A 20,783-nucleotide genomic window follows, 5' to 3' on the forward strand; every position below is an offset into this window, starting at 1 on the left:
AGTGCTAGGTCAAATACATGCTACAAAATCATAAGACTTGTAAACGGCGACCAATCTCCGAACTGATTTCGATATAACACCATATAGAATCTCAAGAACCCATATTCATGCTCAATTATGATTTCCCCCAAAATACATGATTTTGAAACATGCTGAAACAAACTAATACTTACACAAAATCAAAGCTTTCGTCACAAGGATTCCAGCGCTACTCTTGTATTAAAAATCGGATGGCCGGATCATAAACTATAAAGGGTTGAAAATCAAATTCCAAGAAGAAGATGAAGGTCTCGGCTTTGGCTGGATAAATCTGATGAAAAAAATCAAATACACGTTGGTTTTCAAGTAAACAACAAGTGTCCCACTCAGATTTGCATAATTGAAATTTGGCCCCTCAAAACTTCATAATTTGCAATTCAATCCTCTTCAAGGATTTTCATTCAATTTTAATCCTAAATAATTTAAGAATATTAGAATTTAAATCTAAACTCTAAATATTCCCAAATTAATATTTTCGGATTAAAATTAAATAATTTTGGGGCTTTACAATTCTCCCTATCTAAGACACGATTTCGTCCTCGAAATCTCAAACAATCTGTATGCACATAAGATATGGAAATATTAGCAAAACTGAATAAGACTCACATCAGTGGAAATGTTTTGGAAAGCGTTGTCTCATATCCTCTTCAGCTTCCCAAGTAGCTTCTTCAACTCCATGCCGACTCTGTTGAATCTTCACCAATGAAATGGTCTTAGTTCGGAGTTGCTTCTCTTGACGATCAAGTATAGGAACTGGCTGTTCAAAGTAGCTAAGAGTTTCATCGAGTTCAGCTTCATCCGGTTGCAAGATATGAGATTCATCAGGCTGATACTTTCGAAGAATAGAAATGTGGAATACATCGTGAATAACCGACAAAGATGGAGGAAGAGCGAGTCGATAAGCAAGATTGTCTATCTTCTTGAGAATCTCGTACGGACCAATAAATCTCGGAGATAATTTTCATCGCTTGCCAAATCTAACTGTACCTCGAAAAGGTGAGATCTTCAAGAATACTATGTCTCCCTATTCAAAACACAATGGTCTTCGTTTGATATTGGCATACTTAGCTTGTCGATCTTGTGCCGTCTTCATTCATTTTTGAATCAGTTTTACCTTCTCAGTCATCTCTCTGATCATATCAGGTCCAATATCAGGAATTTTAGATACAACATCCCAATGCAATGGTGATCTACACTTCTTTCCATACAATGCTTCAAAATGAGCCATTTCAATACTTGTTTGATAGCTACTGTTGTATGAAAATTCCACCAGTGTTAATGATTCTTGCCAAGTAGTGTTAAAATCTAACACCACAGCTCTAAGCATATCCTCAAGTGTTTGAATATTTCGTTCAAATTGTCCGTCAGTTTGAGGATGATAAGAATTACTCAAATGTAACTTCGTACCTAGAGCTTGTTGCAAACTGTAACAAAAGTGTGATGTGAATCGAGGATCTCTATCAGATACAATAGACTTAGGCACTCCATGCAATCTTACCACTTCTTTGACATATAAATCTGCCATTTGATTGTGTCTAAACGTCATTTTGTACGGAATGAAGCACGCTGATTTTGTCAATCGATAAATAATCACCCAGATAGCATCACATCATCGGGATGATCGTGGTAACTTTGTTACAAAATCCATGAAAATGCGATCCCATTTCCATTCAGGAATTGATAAGCTATGCAGTAAACCACCTGGTTTCTTCCTCTCAACCTTCACTTGTTGGCAATTCAAGCATTTGGACACAAATTCAGTCACATCAGAATTCATTTGTTTCCACCTATACTGCTTCTTCAAGTCATTGTACATTTTCCTACCTCCAAGATGTATACTGAATCGACTACAGTGAGCTTCTTTCAGAATATCCTGTCTCAAATAAGATACATCTGGAACCACAAGTCTGTTATTCAAATACAAGATATCATCAACACTAACCTTATATTCAGACTGATGTCATGTTTTGACCAGTTCAATCGATTTTTGAACATTCATATCTGATTTCTGTGTTTCTCTGATTCTAATAAACAAGTCTGGTTCAGCTGGAATGGCACAAACTCGAATTGGTTTCACATCTATTTCAAATATTAATCCAAAAGTACAATCATCTACTAAATGAGAAATACCAATAGTAGATAGAGAAAGACAGCATATCTTTCGACTAAGCGCATCAGCAGCTCCATTGGACTTCCCTGGATAATATTTAATTTCACAATAAAAGTCTTTCAATAAATCGAGCCATCTTCGTTGCCTCATGTTCAATTTAGATTATGTAAATAGATATTTCAGACTTTTATGGTCAGAAAAGATTTCAGTCTTCTCACCGTAGAGATAATGTCGCCAAATCTTTAATGCAAAGACAATAGCTGCCAATTCAAGATCATGAATTGGATATATGATTTCATGTGGCTTTAACTGTCTCGATGCATATGCAACAACATGTCCTCGCTGCATAAGAACACATCCCAATCCTCTGTGAGAAGCATCACAATAAACAACAAAATCACCAGTACCTGAAGGAATCGTCAAGACTGGTGCACTCGTCAATCTTTTCTTCAGTTCAAGACAACTGGCTTCACAATCTTCAGACCTAATATACGGTGCATTTTTCTGTGTAAGCTGAGTAATAGGCTTCGCAATATAAGAGAAATCTCTGATAAATCAATGGTAATACCCGGCTAGGCCCATAAAACTCCGTATTTCTGGTACAGATGTCGGTCTCGGCCAATTGATTACTGCCTCAACTTTACTCGGATCAACTGAAATATCATCACCTAAAATAATATGTCCGAAAAACACAACTTTCTGCAACCAAAACTCACATTTTGACTGTTTAGCATATAATTTCTCTTCTCGCAACGTTTTCAAAACAATCCTCAAGTGTTTAGCATGATCACACAGAATCTTGGAATATATCAAAATAACATCAATAAATATAATCACGAAATCATCGAGATACATTTGAAATAACCGGTTCATCAATCCCATAAACACTGCTGGAGCATTGGTTAAACCAAAAGGCATGACAATAAACTCATAATGTCCATACCTGGTTCTAAATGCAGTTTTAGGGATATCTTCATCTCGTACCCTCAATTGATATATAACCAGATCGGAGATCATTATTTTAATATACTGAAGAACCCTGCAACTGATCAAACAAATCATCTATACGAGGTAAAGGATATCGATTCTTTACCATTTCCTTGTTTAGTTGCCTATAATCGATGCAAAGCTTCATTGAACCATCTTTCTTTCGTACAAACAAAACTGGTGCACCCCAAGGTGAAATACTCGGTCTGATGTACCCTTTGGCAAGTAGATCTTCTAACTGCTCTTTTATTTCCTTTAATTCAATAGGAGCCATACGATAAGGAGCTTTAGAAATGGGTTGAGTGCCTGGCATTAACTCAATACTAAAGTCTACCTCTCGAGTCGGAGGCAATCCTGGAATCTTGTCAGGAAAGAAATCAGCAAACTCACTAACCACTGGCAAGTCATCCAATTTCGGGCTAGTTTTCAACACATCTATGGCATAAATGAGGAATCTCTCTGCTTCTTTCTGCAATAAACTAGTCATCGAAAGAACATATATCAAAGGAATTTGGGCTCGTGAACCCTTACCATTAAAATTTCCATTCAGTTTCCATCTCTGGTTTGAATCTCACAACCTTTTGAAAACAATCCACTGTAGCCATGTACTTGGTTAATAGATCGATACCTATAATACAATCAAAGTCGGACAAACCAAGCACTATACAGTCTATTTCAATCTCGTTACCCTCATATTGATGCATACAATTCCTAACTGATTTCATAGATATGATACCGCTCCCCAGAGGTGAAGAGATTGATACAACAGTAGATAACGATTCAACAAGAAATAAATGTGCTAACACAAATTGCTCAGAAACAAACGTGTGTGAAGCACCTGTATCTACTAACACATAAGCAGGATAACCATAAATAAAGAAGTTACCTGCAATCACATCATCAGGTGTGCTTGCTCTTCAGTCAATGCAAACACTCTAGCCTGTTTCCTAAGAGGCTGATTAACTGTCTGACTTCCTCCTGCTCTGCTTTGTGACTGTGGCTGTTGTTGAAACGAGTGAACAGACCTCTGAGGCTGAGCTATCGATCGAGATGATCCAGTACCCTATGAACTACCAAAACCACGTTGTGGTCATACTCGAGCAAAATGTCTAGTTTGATTGCATATATGACAACTGCAAAATAATCCTCTGCATTGGTCACTGGCATGTCGTCCACCACATTTATTGCAATACACACTAGAAGAACCAGAACCCTATCCTCACTTGGATCATAGTTGGCCACTAGAACCTGTGGAACTACTACTCGACTTCTTAAACTGCTTTCCTTAGTCTTGAAGAATTCCCTTCGAATGCTACTACTACCTCCTGCTTCAAATCGAGGTGGTGGTTTAGGAACCAGTGGTTGATCAGAAGATAGTGCAGGTATAGCTGGTGGTGGTGTGAATGGTATTCCCTTGTGTCTAACCAACCCAGCTTCAGCACCCTTGGCTTTGTCAAGTGCATCAGCAAGGTTGTTAGGTCTTCCGGTATTCACCAATGTAAAGATTTCCGAATTCAGTCCATTCACAAAATGATCTGCCTTAGCTTCTTCATTTTCATCCACATGTGGCGCAAATTTCAATAGAGCTGAGAACTTTGCCACATAATCTTTCACATTCAAGTTTCCTTGCTTCAAATTGGCAAACTCGGCTCCCTTGTCCTTTTTGTACTACACTGGGAAAATTCGTTGATAAAATGAAGTTTTAAATAGATTCCAAGTTATTGTCGTACGTTTGTTCTTCATGGTTTTCTTGGTACTGATCCACCGACTCTTGGCAACTTCATGTAGTTGATGGATCACCATTCGGAGTCGATGTTCATCAGTGTAATCTAGTAATTCAAATAGCTGATCGATATCTTCCAACCAGTTTTTGCAGTCAACAGGATTCTCTGTCCCCTTCAAAGTAGGAGATTTAAATGATTGAAATCTTTTCAACAGTGTCTCCATCGGAGTGGCAGTCACATCTATTGGATCCCCGAAAGTACTACCTTTTTTAGATCGAGGAGCTTCAGTTACCGGAGGCACTGTCGGTGCTACAACTGCCTGTTTTGGAACTAGAACTGCGCCTGTTTGTCTAGTCACTAGTCTTCGAGGAATATCTGATAATTAAACAGATTAGTGAATAATTTAGCAATATATCTCAGAACACAGTTCTGTTTCAGTCTTCCTCTGATTCAAGAGATCGAATCTGATCAAGAATCCATGTTGATTCATTCTCAATAATACATACTTCCAATTACATCAGGTATTCAAGGACATATGTAATTCTTAAAGCAGTAAGTAAATTCAAATCATAATCATGCGTTAAGAATAAATAAATCAATCAGAATGACTCGATCTACCCCTCTCATTCTAGTTCAAGTCCAAGAACTTACGCTCTGATACCACATGTTGTGGGGGCTCGGGTCGCTAATTTGATTCAAAGGGCATTGAATAATTTATTGATAATTAATCCAAGTTCAAACCATGAATACAAATAATTTTTTTAAAATATCAGCAAAATTAAAATTTGGAAAAATTTTGCCTTACACTGTTTTGAGCCAAGATTGATCTGTCAAAGTTTGCAGATCGATCTGGAACAATTCTGCCTTACAGTTTTTGAGCCCAGATCGATCCTTCAAGTTCAGCAGATCGATCTGGAAAAACTCTGCTCGAAAATCTGAAGATTTTGTTGCTATCCAATCTATTTCTGTGAGACCCCGTTTCTAATCTTCTATACTCAGGTTTTAAAACAATCAAAGCAAAAGAAAGAGCATGCCAATTTTTATTTTTTTTTTATAAAATCCTCGCGCGCGCGCAGGCAACGAGGCCAGATGCCTCGCAGGAGGCTCGCATTCGCGCGAGGTGATGTGCTCGCGTGCGCGTGGGCAAAACAACAGAGCCCCTCCAGGCTCCTTGCGCGCGCGCGTATGAGGCACGCTCGCGTGCAGGCCTCTCGGACAGAAAGTGCAGGATTCCCAAAAATCAACCAAAACTATCTCCAATCAAATCTAAACCCATGCACAAATACAAACCAACATTTAAACATACAATATTCTAGGTTCTGCACAAAAATACAACATATCAAGTTCGACGATAGGGTTCGATCGACTAATAAAAAATAATACAAGTTCAAAAGACACAACCCTACGACACGGTGTCTCACTTCTATCATTCTCACCCCATGCTAACCCAGACGACTCGGTCCAGCTCCTGATCCTCCTGTTTTCAAGTACACATACAAACAAAAACAACAGCCGGATAACCCGGTTAGAAATATAATTTCAAAGTAAAAGAGATAGGCATACAATATCAATTAAACAAATCATATTGAAATATATCAATCATTAATAAATCCAAATGAGAGTGGATGTATGCATGACGTCAAAACTCGGGATTATCAAGTTAGATAATCGAAATATCAATCGGTAGTCAGTTGGGATCACGGAGTCAAGTCATTACGAACAACCCACAGACACTCCCATTCGGGGTGGATGTCGCACAACTTAACCCCTAGACTTCATAGCAACTATAAGAAGTATTCTAGCACTTGGAAAAGCTCAAAATCCAAGGCCACTTCAATATATCTTCCTAAATTGTTTAATTTCAAAACGAATCAAATATTCGGCTCAATATGAATGCAAGTGCAAACAAAGTAAATCAATCAAGTTCACACCAACAAATTAACATGCAGTATGTGATTTGTAGGACTCGAGAATCAATTGAACTCGAGTATTCAACCCCATTCAATTCAATGTCGTCTTTTACCTTTTCAAATTTGTCGGGGATTCTAATTTGAAAATGACAACGAACTCAATCAATATCGAATCAAATCAAAACAAACCATTACAAGAAGTTCATTACTATACCGTCTTCAACTCTCGAATCGGTTCAAACTCCCAAGTTCATTCCAAACCCGAATCTTTCAATAATACTCTGAAAATGAAGAACATACGGATTCGATATCAATTCATCAACTCAAGCAAAACCCAGAAATCAAACCAAAGTAATAAAACCAATAATCCAAACTCGATTTCGACGGCATAATGGCTATAAATAGTAAAACCAAAAAAATCTCAAACCAATTATCATCATCAATACAACTCAAAACCATCTTCCAAATCCAACAAACAAACAAATCCACCATAATTCCAAAACCCATTTTCAAAAATATGCTCCAAAAATCATATAAAATCCAAACTTCGTTCTTTTTCCGAACCAACTTCGAATAAACGGTCTATGCTAGCTCGAGAACAACATTCTCAAAAATTATCAAATTCTGACAACCCAACAAAAATCAAAGTTCATAGATCGTAGCAAAAATTACGGCAAAACGACGCCCTCATTGCGGTGATCGTGAATCTCAACTCGAAACAAAAATCTGACGGTCAGATCGTGCGAATCGAAGGAAGAAGAAGCTCAAAATGTTGGCCATGGCTTCTCGGTTTAGGCGTGAAGATGGAGAGGAAATGAAGGAGAGAGGGTGATGTTGATGGTAGATAATAATAATAAATCAAGCATGCTTTGACCAAGTCCAACCCTCTATTGCAATTCGGTCCCTGAAACTCCAAACTCAATCAATTCAATCCCGGCTCAATTAATCTCCAATAGTTCAAAATAAATAATAAAAAAACTCTGTTAATCACGAAATAATTAATTTCAGGGCCTTAGAATTCTCCCCCTCTAAGATTTGATTTTGTCCTCGAAATCTGACAGATCACACACTGAAATAAAGGAAGAATCATACTGAAGAAGGACTCACATCAATCAAATAACTCTGAAAATTGCTGCCTCATATCAGATTCGGTCTCCCAAGTCGCTTCTTCAACTCCGTCACGACTCCACTGAATCTTCACTAACGGAATCGACTTGTTTCTGAGCTGCTTCTCTTTCCTGTCAAGAATCTGAATTGGTCTCTCAAAGTAACTCAGAGTCTCATCGAGTTCTGCCTCATCCGATTGAAGAACATGGGACGGATCCGGATGATATTTTTGCAACATCGAAACGTGAAACACATCGTGGATGCCTGAAAGAGACGGAGGAAGAGAAATCCTATAGGCAAGATTGCCTATCTTTTCCAAAATCTCATACGGACCAATGAATCTCGGCGACAACTTCCCTCTCTTCCCGAATCTGACAGTGCCTCTAAACGGAGAAATCTTCAAAAACACTCGGTCTCCCTGATCAAAACACAGTGGTCTGCGTCTGATATTAGCGTACAATGCCTGTCGATCTTGGGATGTCTTCATTCTGGTTCGAATAATCTTCACCTGCTCTGCCATATAGCGAATCATATTTGGACCCAACTCAGGGGATTCTAAAATCTCATCCCAAAATAATGGAGATCTGCACTTCTTTCCGTACAAAGCTTCAAAAGGTGTCATTTCAATACTCGCTTGGAAGCTGATATTGTACGAAAATTCAACTAGAGGCAAAGAATCCTGCCAACCTGAGCCAAAATCAAGAACTACTGCTCGAAGCATATCTTCCAAAGTCTGGATCGTACGATCGGACTGACCGTCGGTCTGAAGGTGATACGATGTGCTCAAGTGCAAACGAGTACTCAATGCCTCCTATAAACTGTGCCAAAAGTGAGAAGTAAATCTCGGATCTCTGTCTGATACTATCGACTTTGGCACGCCGTGCATTCTCACAACCTCTCTGACATATAACTCGGCCATCTGATCGTGACGGTATGTCATTCGGTAGGGAATGAAACAAGCAGATTTTGTCAGCCGGTCAATCACTACCCAAATCGCATCACCACCTCTGACTGAACGCGGTAGCTTCGTGACAAAATCCATAGAGATGTGATCCCACTTCAATTCTGGAACAGGCAAACTGTGCAATAAGCCACCTGGTTTCTTCTTCTCGACTTTCACCAGTTGACAATTTAGACACGGGACACAAACCTCGTGACGTCTCCCTTCAATTTCTTCCACCAGAATTGAGTCTTCATGTCATTATAAATCTTCCGGCCTCTTGGATGAACACTAAAATGACTGCAATTCGCCTCTCGAAGAATACACTGTCTCAATTCAGAAACATCGGGCACCACAATACGGTTATTAACGAATAAAACATCATCCATGACCTGAAACTCTGACTGGTGACCTGATCAGACCCTCTCTATTGAACTCTGACTGCTCGGATCAGATCTCTGTGCCTCTCTGATCAACTGAAACAACTCTGGTTCGGCCTGAATTGCAAAAACTCTGATGGATCTCCTATCGGTCTCAAACTCCAAACCAGAAGTACAACAGTCTTCAATCAACTGAGAGACACCAATCGTAGCAAGAGATAAGGAACAAAGTTTCCGACTAAGAGCGTCTTCACGTTCTTCCCATCTACTTTCTACGATTTAAAGGCATGTTTTTCTTCCCTTTTTAAGCACCATATAAGTATGTATTATGTAGGTGTTGTGTACGTGTCGAAATCCTCAAATATTTTCAGATTTTAAATGGTATCGTTTGATGTTTGCACCTTGTTTATGTGTTTTGTCATCATCTCACGTTTTTAATTTAGCATGGGCGTGCATGGCTGCTCGGCCAAAATTAATGGGTGTCCTAGGGTCCCTAGACTTGGGCTAGTTGATCGGTTGAGGTTGGAGAAGGGCTGGAACAAAGCAAATCGAATTCTGTCATGGGTGGCTCGCGCAGGTTCGGTTCGCGCAGGTTTTGGGGCTGTGGGAGAATGCTTCGTTCTCCCTCCTCAGGCCATGGGTTAGAGTGAGGTTTGAAGGGTTAGAACCCCCTTGATGGTGGCTAAGATTGAGAAGTGGTTTCACAAAAAAATATGGGTTGGTTCTTGGCTTGATGGAAATGTCTAGATTTGGGCTAGATCCTAGGTGTGGTTCTCTGGCCAGTGGGTGGCCGGAGCAGGGCGGCCGCCGGTGTTCTTTGCAGCTGCTCGCGGCCGAGGGCTGTGCAAGAGGGGGAAACGGGTTTTGGGTTTCAAGGTGGGTCCAAGTCGAGTCATAGGTTCGGGTCGGGTTCAGTAGTCATGGGTCAAGTCTAGTGGGTCCGGGTCCGGGTTAAGTGAGTCGGGCTCGGGTATTTTTTATTTTTAAGTTTTAAGTTTAATTAAGTGTTAAATGGGCCTAATTAAATCCAAAAATTTAATTGGGTTACATTTAATTATTTGGGTTAAATTTAATTATTATTGGGCTTAAATAAATTTAATTAAGTTAGTCCAATAATTTTTATGGGCTTGGGGGCCCATGGAAGTTATTGGGCCAGTCTTTGGGCTTTTAGGCCCATTGGGCCAGATTTAGTTGTTATTGGGTCAGTCTTTGGGCTTTTGGGCCCATTGGGCCAGAATAGAGTGTTATTGGGCCAAAAAATTTTATTGGGCTTAGAAATGTGTTAATAGGCTTAAGTATGTTAATGGGCCAGTCTCAGTGTTAATGGGCCAGAATTTAAGAAATTGGGCTTGAGTGTTAGGGCCAGCAGTTCAGTACAACCCATGAGAAATTGCATGTGTCCTGAATATATATTTAATTATTTTTATGCATGGAAGTTATTTTTAATATTTATATGTTAGTATGAAATTAAATTAAATATATATGAAGGACACACATTTTATTTAAGTACATGCATTCATGAAATAATTTTTATGCATGATTTAATGTCTAAGGTTGAGCATAAGAAAATAATTTTATGTTGGAAGTTGAAGTAGTGTGACAATTTAAGGGGGATTCGTCCCCATATGTGAACTATTGAAGGACAGTTTACTGCCAATTTAAGAGGTGATTCGTCACCGCCACGTACGTTGGTTTACCACGCTGATCAGTATTTAATGTATGTATGGTTACACTATGGATACGACCTTTCGAGGTTAGAAAATACTTTGCTCAACAATGTTTATGTATTATTATGATATTCAAGTCTAATTTAAGTTTATGTTATGTTCATGATATTTTTAAGCATGTTCATTCATGTATATGTTATGTATTAGTATTTAAGTGATTTAAATTATTTTAAACCCTTGTTATGTTAGCATGTTGGGCCTCTAGGCTCACTACACTGATATGGTGCAGGTGAGTACGTAGAGGAGGATGTATTACCCACTGGCGGCGAGGACCTATGAGCGGACATGCAGTGACCCCGTGACCGTTGTCTGAGTCTATTTGCATGTTTCGAATATTTTATCATGTTATACATTTTTATTTATTTTCAGTAATTGACACTATTGTATGTTTTTATTTAAATATTTTCAGTGCATGTAAACTTTAATTTATTTTGCTTTTGTCAGTATTTCATTAAATGCATGACTCAAATATTTAATTTATGCAATATTAAATTTTCGAATTGTTGCATTATTTTATTCAAGTTATTTATTTTTAAAAAAACTACTTATTTTGTGCATACATGTATGGGCATGTATGTACATATTTTTACATAGTAAGTAAATAAATAAAAAAAATTTCAGCATATATATATATATTTATTTATATTTATAGAGTTAGGGTCGTTTCAGTTGGTATCAGAGCACGGTCCTTGGAGGGGTCATTACTGCTATGCGAGCTCAGAAATCCACGCTACCGGTCTGTAAGTTTTAAGTGTTTATAACAATATTTACTTTTAAGAATTTAAGTTAGCATTAATGTTAAAGAACTTAGCTATGCATGGCAATTTACGTAGAGATATATGTGGTGGTGCAGAATGCCTCCCAGACCTGTGAACAGACGTGAGGGATCTCCACCTCCACCCCAGGATCCACTTGCAGCATTGGAGCAGGCCAATGCTAATTTGATGACAGGGATTACTGCTCTGTTGGAGCAGCAGGCTGCACGTCCTAGACTGTCCCACGAGGAGGATGTAGCTGAGCGGTTCCAGAAGAAGGGACCGAAGGAGTTCACTGGTACCACCGATCCATTGGTGGCTGAGGGGTGGATTCGCTCTTTGGAGTCCATCTTTGCATACATGGGGATTACTGACGCTGACAGGGTGAACTGTGCGACTTATATGATGAAGGGAGATGCAGCTCTTTGGTGGGAGGGTGCTGCCAGGGGAGTACATCTTCCTACATTGACTTGGGCGGAGTTTAGGCGTATCTTCTACGCCAAGTATTTCACGGAGGATGTGCACAGTCGCATGATCCGGGAGTTTATGAGTCTCCGGTAGGGGGACAGGTCAGTGATTGAGTATGTGAGACAGTTCGAGAGGGGCTGTCATTTTGTGCCTCTGATTTCAGACAGTCCATCGGAGAAGATGAGGCAGTTTGTGGAGGGACTGAAGGCGGATATCAAGCATGACATACGTATGATGGACATCGCTACATATGAGGCGGCAGTTAGTAGAGCACTGAGGTCAGAGGAGGGTAGGAGAGAGATACAGCGAGAGCAGCAGGGGAAGAGATAGATTCAGTCTAGATTTCAGCGACCATCTTCGCAGCCTCCTGCGAAGAAGAAGTATACTGGGTCGTCTAAGGGCCCGAACCAGCAGCAGAGGCCACAGCAGCCGAGGGGCGGGGCCCCTAATACTGGAGGTTTTCCTACTTTCCAGAAGTGTCAGAAGATGCATTCGGGACCTTGTCTTCTGGGAGCAGGAGTTTGTTTCCACTGTAGAGAGCCAGGGCACCAGATAGCTAATTGCCCGAGGAAGAAGAACACCACTGGTAGAGTGTTCGTTATGCAGGCAGAGGAGGCAGACCCAGATACCTCCTTGATCACCGGTATATCTTACCCTTAGTATTTTATGATTTCTTCCTTTGGTTAAGAATTTCGATTTTTTTTTTCTTGTGGAATATTTGTTATTTGGGATTTCCTATCTGCATGTTAGAATAAGAAGCATGTTTTACTTGTGATTAGAATTAAGGGTTATTAGTGACTCATCTTTGGGGGAAAGTTTAGTAGTGGTATGAAATTGTTGGGATTCTTCTGCATGCAGGGAGAATTCTAGTTGGAGGAAACTCCACGTTTGCGTTGCTAGATTCAGGGGCTACGCATTCGTTTATCTCCCTGGAGTTTATCAGACGGATAGGCATCACACCTGAGATTGTTGACAGTGGTTATGATGTCACTATGCCGTCAGGACAGATTATTTCTACCTCTAGTGTCATTCGAGAACTAGAGTTGGAGCTTCAGGGGCACTCCATTCACGCAGATGTGGTGGTTTTGCCGTTGAGTGGATTTGATTTGATATTGGGTATGGACTGGTTGACAGTCAATGGAGTTTCGATTGACTTTTGTCGAAGATCAGTGTCAATGAAACCATCAGAAGGCGACCCGTTTACCTTCCATGCATCTCAGAGCAGTGATATTCCTCAGGTGATATCTCTTATTCAGGCGAGGAAGCTGTTGAAACGGGGTTGCCAAGGTTTTCTAGCAAGTATTGTCACGGCCTCAGGACCATCTAGCAGATCATTATCAGCGATAGAGGTGGTTCGTGACTTTCCGGACGTCTTTCCGGAGGATGTTGCAGGAATTCCACCAGTGAGAGATGTGGAGTTCAGCATCGACTTAGTGCCAGACACCGTGCCTATCTCTAAGGCACCATACAGACTTGCTCCTACCGAGATGAAAGAGTTGAAGGAGCAGATACAGGAGTTATTAGAGAAAGGCTTTGTTCGTCCTAGCTTTTCTCCATGGGGAGCTCCAGTATGATTTGTGAAGAAGAAGAATGGCAGTATGAGATTGTGCATCGATTATCGAGAGCTCAACAGGGTCAAAGTGAAGAATAAGTACCCACTGCCGAGAATAGAGGACCTATTTGATCAGTTACAGGGAGCTTCGGTGTTCTCCAAGATCGACCTGCGATCTGGTTATCATCAGCTGTGAGTTAGAGATGCAGATGTGTCCAAGACTGCTTTTCGGACACGTTATGGGCATTACGAGTTCTTAATGATGCCATTTGGGATGACCAATGCTCTAGCGGTTTTCATGGATCTCATGAACCGGGTTTTTCAGCCGTATCTTGATCAGTTCATCATAGTCTTCATTGATGATATCTTGATCTACTCTAGGAGCATTGAGGAGCATAGGCAGCATCTACAGACAACCTTGCAGACTTTGAGGGAGCATCGTTTGTATTCCAAGTTCAGCAAGTGCGAGTTTTGGCTCGAGCAGGTGGCATTTCTTGGCCACATTATTTCGAGAGATGGGATTTCAGTGGATCAGTCGAAGGTTGAGGCAGTGCAGAAATGGGATATTCCGAGGAATGCTTCGGAGATTCGTAGTTTCTTGGGTTTGGCAGGATATTATAGGAAGTTCATCAAGGGTTTTTCCTCTATTGCACTACCCTTGACTTCCTTAACCAAGAAGAACGCGAAGTTTATTTGGAGTTCAGACTGTCAGAAGAGCTTCGATCAGCTGAAGGAAGAACTCACTACTGCACCGGTTTTAGCGATGACAGTACCACACGAGGAGTTAGTGATGTACACCGACGTGTCTAAGCTAGGTTTAGGTGCAGTACTTATGCAGTGTGGTAAGGTTATTGCTTATGCATCGAGGCAGTTGAAGATTCATGAGCAGAACTACCCGACACATGACTTGGAGTTAGCAGCAGTGGTCTTCGCTTTGAAAATCTGGAGGCACTATCTGTATGGCGAGAAGTGCAAGATTTTCACTGATCACAAGAGCCTCAATTACTTCTTCACTCAGAAGGAGTTGAACATGAGGCAACGGAGATGGTTGGAGTTGGTGAAGGATTACGACTGTGACATTAGCTACCATCCAGGTAAAGCTAATGTAGTGGCCGATGCTTTGAGTCGGAAGTCATCAGTGGTATCGTGTTTGTCAGTGCAGTTACCACTGCAGAATGAGATTCAGAGGTTTGATTTGGAGTTTTACTCGAGTGGTCATGCACCGAGCTTGTCAGTGTTGACGGTGCAGCCGATTCTACGGGATCGGATCAGAGAGTGACAGTCTACAGATGAGGAGTTGCAGTGTTGGAGACAGAGAGATGAGGCCAAGGGTGGTCTTCTGTATACAGTTGTGGATGACATTGTTCAGTACCTTGGTAGGATGTGGGTACCGAACGTCGATCAGTTGAGAGCTGAGATTCTAGCAGAGGCTCACACATCTCCGTACTCCATTCACCCCGGAAGAACGAAGATGTACCGAGATTTGCAGCTATTGTATTGGTGGCCCAGGATGAAGAGAGACATCGGGAGAGTTGTGTCAGAATGCTTGACATGTCAGCAGGTCAAGACTGAGCATCAGCGTCCAGCAGGACTTCTTAGACTTCTTCCTATTCCGGAATGGAAATGGGAGAACATTACGATGGACTTTGTAGTTGGTTTACCGAGGAGTGCCAGAGGTTGCACAGCTATTTGGGTGATCGTGGATAGACTCACCAAGTCAGCTTATTTCTTATCGGTGAGGACTACTTACTCGTTGACACAGTATGCAAAGCTTTACATAAAGGAGATTGTTAGACTGCATGGCATACCAGTGTCGATAGTATCAGACATAGATCCGAGATTTACGTCTGCGTTTTGGAAGAGTTTGCACACTGCATTGGGGACTAGACTTTTGTTCAGTACAGCGTTCCATCCCCAGACAGATGGACAGTTTGAGAGGGTGATACAGATTCTTGAGGATTTACTGAGAGCCTGTGTCATCGATTTTCAGGGCTCATGGGAGACGAGATTGCCGTTAGTTGAGTTTACCTATAACAATAGTTTTCATTCGTCTATAGGTATGGCTCCTTATGCAGCATTGTACAGGAGGAGATGCAGATCTCCTGTGCATTGGGATGAGGTTGGTGAGAGGATTTTACTTGTTCCTGAGATCGTGCAGCAGATAGCTGACATTGTGACTCAGATTCGGGATCGAATGAGGACTGCTCAGAGTCGTCAGAAGAGTTACGCAGATACTCGACGACGAGAGTTGGAGTTCACAGTAGGTGATCACGTGTTTCTGAGAGTGTTGCCTATGAAGGGAGTGGTACGATTTGGCCGGAGAGGGAAGCTTAATCCAAGGTATATAGGGCCATTCAAAATCTTGGAGAGAGTTAGCACGTTGGCCTACTGTTTAGCTCTACCGCCAGGGCTTGCAGCAGTGCACAACGTCTTCCATGTATCCATGCTTCGGAGATATGTCTCTAACCCGTCACATGTGTTGGATTTCGAGCCCTTGCAGTTGCCACCTGATCTAGTTTATGAGGAGAGGCCAGTACGGATCTTAGTATTTAAATTATTTTATCGCGTAGACGGGACCATGGATGGACGAGATGACAAATTTCTATCCAATTTATTTCACGAGCATTTTTAGAGCCCAAAAATATTATTTTGAGTTTTATTTCCTCAAAATTATCAGTATTTAATTTTATATATTTTTAGGAGTCCGTTTTTATTCAAAATAAGCCAAAATAATGAATTTTTACTATCTTTAAAATTCCCCTAATTATATATTTCGGGATTTTTATGTTTATTATGATATCTATTATTTTTTTTTAAAAAGCCTAGATATATTTTTATTTATGTCATTATCTTGAAAGTTATTCCCTATCTACCCCAAGGCCCACCCTCACACGCTCAAATCACTTCTCCCTCACCCTAGCCGTCTCCCTCACCTCTCCATTCTTTTCCATCGACAGCAACATCAAGGAGGAAGCCATAGACCTTTATTTTTGAAGTTTTTTTCGATGGTTGCTCGTCGTAGTCGTCCGGAATCGTCTTCACGTTCTTCCCATCTACTTTCTACGATTTAAAGGCATGTTTTTCTTCCCTTTTTAAGCACCATATCAGTATGTATTATGTAGGTGTTGTGTACGTGTCGAAATCCTCAAATATTTTCAGATTTTAAATGGTATCGTTTGATGTTTGCACCTTGCTTATGTGTTTTGTCATCATCTCACGTTTTTTATTTAGCATGGGCGTGCATGGCTGCTCGGCCAAGATTCATGGGTGTCCTGGGGTCCCCAGACTAGGGCTAGTTGATCGGTTAAGGTTGGTTAAGGGCTGGTGTAGTACCCCGTACCCGAAATCAGTAATTAAGGGATTAATCATAATTACTTGAATAGAGTTCGGAAGCTCCGAAGGTAGGTTCGGAAGTTCCGAATAGGATTGGAAGCTCCGATGCAGGATCGGAAGCTCAGATCATATTACGTCATCCATGACGATTGGCAAGATCGGAAGCTCCGATCATCCCTATCCGAAGTCAACAAGTGATATTTTGACACGTGGCAGATCAGGATCTTCGGAAGCTCCGATGGCAGGACCGGACGTTCCAATCAAGGTTCGGACGTTTCGATCAAGGATCGGAAGTTCCGATCCTTGTCTATAAATAGAGGGCCAAGGATTCATTTCCAATTGCCAATTCCGAGTGTTTCCCTCTCCTTTCTAGTCTATTCGAGTTGTTCTAGCCTTCCTAGGCTTGACCCAGCGGTCGGCGAGGAGTTCGGTAGTCGTAGCGGAGTTGTGCCCAAGTTCTGGAGGCATCGACATCAAAGGGCTAACGACGGACGAAGGTATAGCTTTTGCTTCCTATAAATATTTAGGAGTATGCAATAGCTTAGTTAAGGCTTTTAGAGCACTTTAATGATAGTATTGTCATTTGGTAGTGTAGAGCAGACTATAGGCGTGGACCTAGAGTTGGTAGAACTTGCACTATTTTGAGGTACGGAAGTACTGTTCGAGATATCCTGACTGAGTATTCATGTATTATGTGACTGCATGGTTTATATGTCATTGATTTATGTTGCATTCATTTCCATCTTGCTGTATCTCTTTCGAGATGTCTGTTAGTAGGGTTGTACCCTATCCTGTTAGTGGATGGACTTCCATCGATTTGGGTCCGGCGTATCCACAGTTATCTCGGTATGGGAGCCACCTCCTGAAGCGACGGCACAGCATGCTACATACCAGGGCCCGGTCTGTCTCTGTTATCTGATCCTTGACCTCGAGTTATAGGGAGTTTACTTTGCATGCATGTATACTCATACTCTCGTACTGAGCGTTTTATGCTCACGTCTCGTACTCTGTATTTTTTGGACATCCTATTCCATGGGGCAGGTTTGCGGTTGGACGAGGAGGGTGGATCCAGGAGGGGCTAGTCAGTGGTTGGCCAGCTGGAGCTTCGTTTAGGTTTTATTACTGTTGTTTGGGTTTATACAGCTATTCGATTTGGTTGTATATTATTTGGATAAATTACAAATTCCTTTACTTAGGGATTGTATAATGTTTATGGTTTCCGCAGTTTTATTCATATATCTGTTTAATTAAGTTAATTGCATGCATAAGTTCTGTTTAGTAGGTGATCCGGGTAAGGGTCACTACATTTATGGTATCAGAACATGCAAAAGAATTCTTGGGATTTAGTCTCATCATGAGGTATTTTTGTAGATGGCAAATCATGACGATCGGAGTTCTCATGGCAGTGTTGGTGGGCGTTGGGGTGATGCCGACCGGGAGCCTCATCGAGAACGGCGTCATCGTCATCATGACGACGAGCGTTTCACTGTGCGTCGATTCTTAGCTATGGGTCCTAAGCCCTTAGTTGGAGGTGAGTCTTCGGAGGATGCGGAGAACTGGTTAGACCGCATGGAGACGACTTTTCAGACTTTCCAATGCACCGAAGAGCAGAAAGTGGAGACCCTTGGCTATCTTCTGGATGGGAGTGCACGCAGGTGGTGGAGGTTTACTTCTGCACCTTTTGTTGCGGCGAGAGGAGTGGCCACCTGGGCCGAGTTCCGCACAGCTTTCCAAAAGCGATATTTTCCTCCTGCACTCCGTCAGTCGAAGGCAGGCGAGCTACTGAGTCTGCGACAGGGAGCCATGTCTATCGATGAGTATCAGCAGAGGTTCTTTGATCTGCTATCCTATTGCCCCGAGATTGCTGATAGCTCAGAGATGAAGTATAATCTGTTCCTTCAGGGCCTTAACCCTGAGATCCATGACCGTGTGGCGGTTGGCGACGACATGTCCTACGAGGGTTTGGTGAGCCGTTGTCACCAGGCGGAGGACAGCATTCGGCGAAATAGGTCTTTTCCTCAGTCGAGGCCTGTTAGTTCTTTGGGTCCCCGTGCCCAAACTTTCAAGAAGTCTGGATCTTCTTCTTCCTATGGTTCTGGAGGTGTTGTCCGTTATGGTAAGAAGGACAAGTGTGATCACTGTGGGAAGAACCATCCATCCGACAAGTGCTGTAGAGATTCTGGAGCTTGTTTCCGTTGTGGAGAGACTGGTCATATCCGGAAAGATTGCCCACTATCTGGGGGAGGCAGTTCTGGATCTGGTTCAGGATCTAGTTCTCAGGCCACCGTACAGCAGAGGTCACAGGGACAATCTGCTGGGAGTTCTTATTTGAGGCCACGAGCTTCTGGCCAGGTGTTTGCCCTGAGACATGATCAGGCTGCGGAGGAGAATGAGAAAGTCATCGCAGGTACATTTCTGATTTATTGTATACCTGCTCTTGTACTTATTGACACTGGTGCATCTCATTCCTTCATTATTGCACGTTTTGTTAAGAGGCATAAGTTACCATGCATTGCACTAGACGTAGTGATGTCTGTTTCTACTCCGACGGGCCAATCTGCTTTGGCTAAGCGTCTAGTGATGGGTTGCCCCTTAGAGTTTGAGGGTAACATTTTGATTGCGAATCTCATGGTCCTGACGATGGACGACTTTGATTGCATTTTGGGAATAGATATGTTGACTACCTATCGAGCTTCAGTGGACAGCTATCAGAGATTAGTACGCTTTCATCCGGAGGGGAGTGAGAGCTGGTTTTTCTATGGTAAGGGAGCGCGACCCCCGATGCCTTTGGTATCAGCTTTGAGAGCCTGTCGAGCTCTTGAGTCTGGCGGGGAAGGCTACCTTATCTATGCAGTAGATTTGTCCGCTGAGAGCATTGGGATAGAGAGCATTCCTGTTGTGGGTGAATTTCCAGATGTATTTCCTGATGAGATTCCGGGTTTTCCTCCTACTAGGGAAGTCGAGTTTGGCATAGAGTTGATGCCGGGTACTTCGCCTATTTCTAGAGCACCGTATCGTCTGGCTCCGTCAGAGATGCGTGAGTTGAAGAATCAGCTACAGGATATTTTGGACAAGGGGTACATTCGTCCTAGTGTATCCCCTTGGGGAGCTCCTGTTCTCTTCATGAAAAAGAAGGATGGGTCGATGCGGCTGTGCATTGACTATCGGCAGCTGAATCAAGTCACTGTGAAGAACAAGTATCCGTTGCCTCGTATTGATGACTTGTTCGATCAGCTGCAGGGTACATCAGTTTACTCCAAGATTGACTTGAGATCTGGGTATCATCAGTTGAGAGTCCGTGATCAGGACGTAGCCAAAACTGCATTCCGTACTCGCTATGGGCATTACGAGTTCCTAGTGATGCCATTTGGTTTGACTAATGCGCCGGCTATATTCATGGATCTGATGAACCGTGTCTTCAGGGAGTATTTGGACAAGTTTGTCATGGTCTTCATTGACGAAATCTTGGTGTATTTGCGTAATACGGAAGAGCATGTTTCTCACTTGCGGTTGGTACTGAAGACTCTTCGGGATGAGCAGTTGTACGCCAAGCTGAGCAAGTGTGAGTTCTGGATGGATAGAGTGGTCTTTCTTGGCCATATCATATCCAGGGAGGGGATTTCTGTTGATCCATGCAAGATTGAAGCGGAACTTAATTGGTCGCGTCCGTCGACAGTTGCTGAGATCCGTAGTTTTCTAGGTCTAGCAGGGTATTATCGTCGCTTCATTCTGAACTTCTCTCAGTTAGCTC

At 41.9% G+C, this 20,783-nt stretch overlaps 1 protein-coding gene across 1 annotated transcript in view; it reads right to left on the minus strand.

Annotated features, from left to right (window-relative positions):
- Window positions 1–1,648: 1,648 nt before the first annotated feature.
- LOC140877736 (uncharacterized) overlaps window positions 1,649–20,783 on the minus strand; it is a 68,326-nt gene continuing 49,191 nt past the window's right edge. The window contains exons 2-7 of the mRNA XM_073281304.1: window positions 4,937–5,235; window positions 4,211–4,804; window positions 2,780–2,848; window positions 2,584–2,674; window positions 2,073–2,235; window positions 1,649–1,946 (exon numbers count right to left, since the gene is read on the minus strand). Coding sequence (XP_073137405.1) covers window positions 1,649–1,946; window positions 2,073–2,235; window positions 2,584–2,674; window positions 2,780–2,848; window positions 4,211–4,804; window positions 4,937–5,235 — 1,514 coding nt within the window. The remainder of the gene's footprint in view (window positions 1,947–2,072; window positions 2,236–2,583; window positions 2,675–2,779; window positions 2,849–4,210; window positions 4,805–4,936; window positions 5,236–20,783) is intronic.

This window comes from Henckelia pumila, chromosome 2 (assembly GCF_033568475.1).
Source record: "Henckelia pumila isolate YLH828 chromosome 2, ASM3356847v2, whole genome shotgun sequence".
Lineage (NCBI taxonomy): Eukaryota > Viridiplantae > Streptophyta > Magnoliopsida > Lamiales > Gesneriaceae > Henckelia > Henckelia pumila.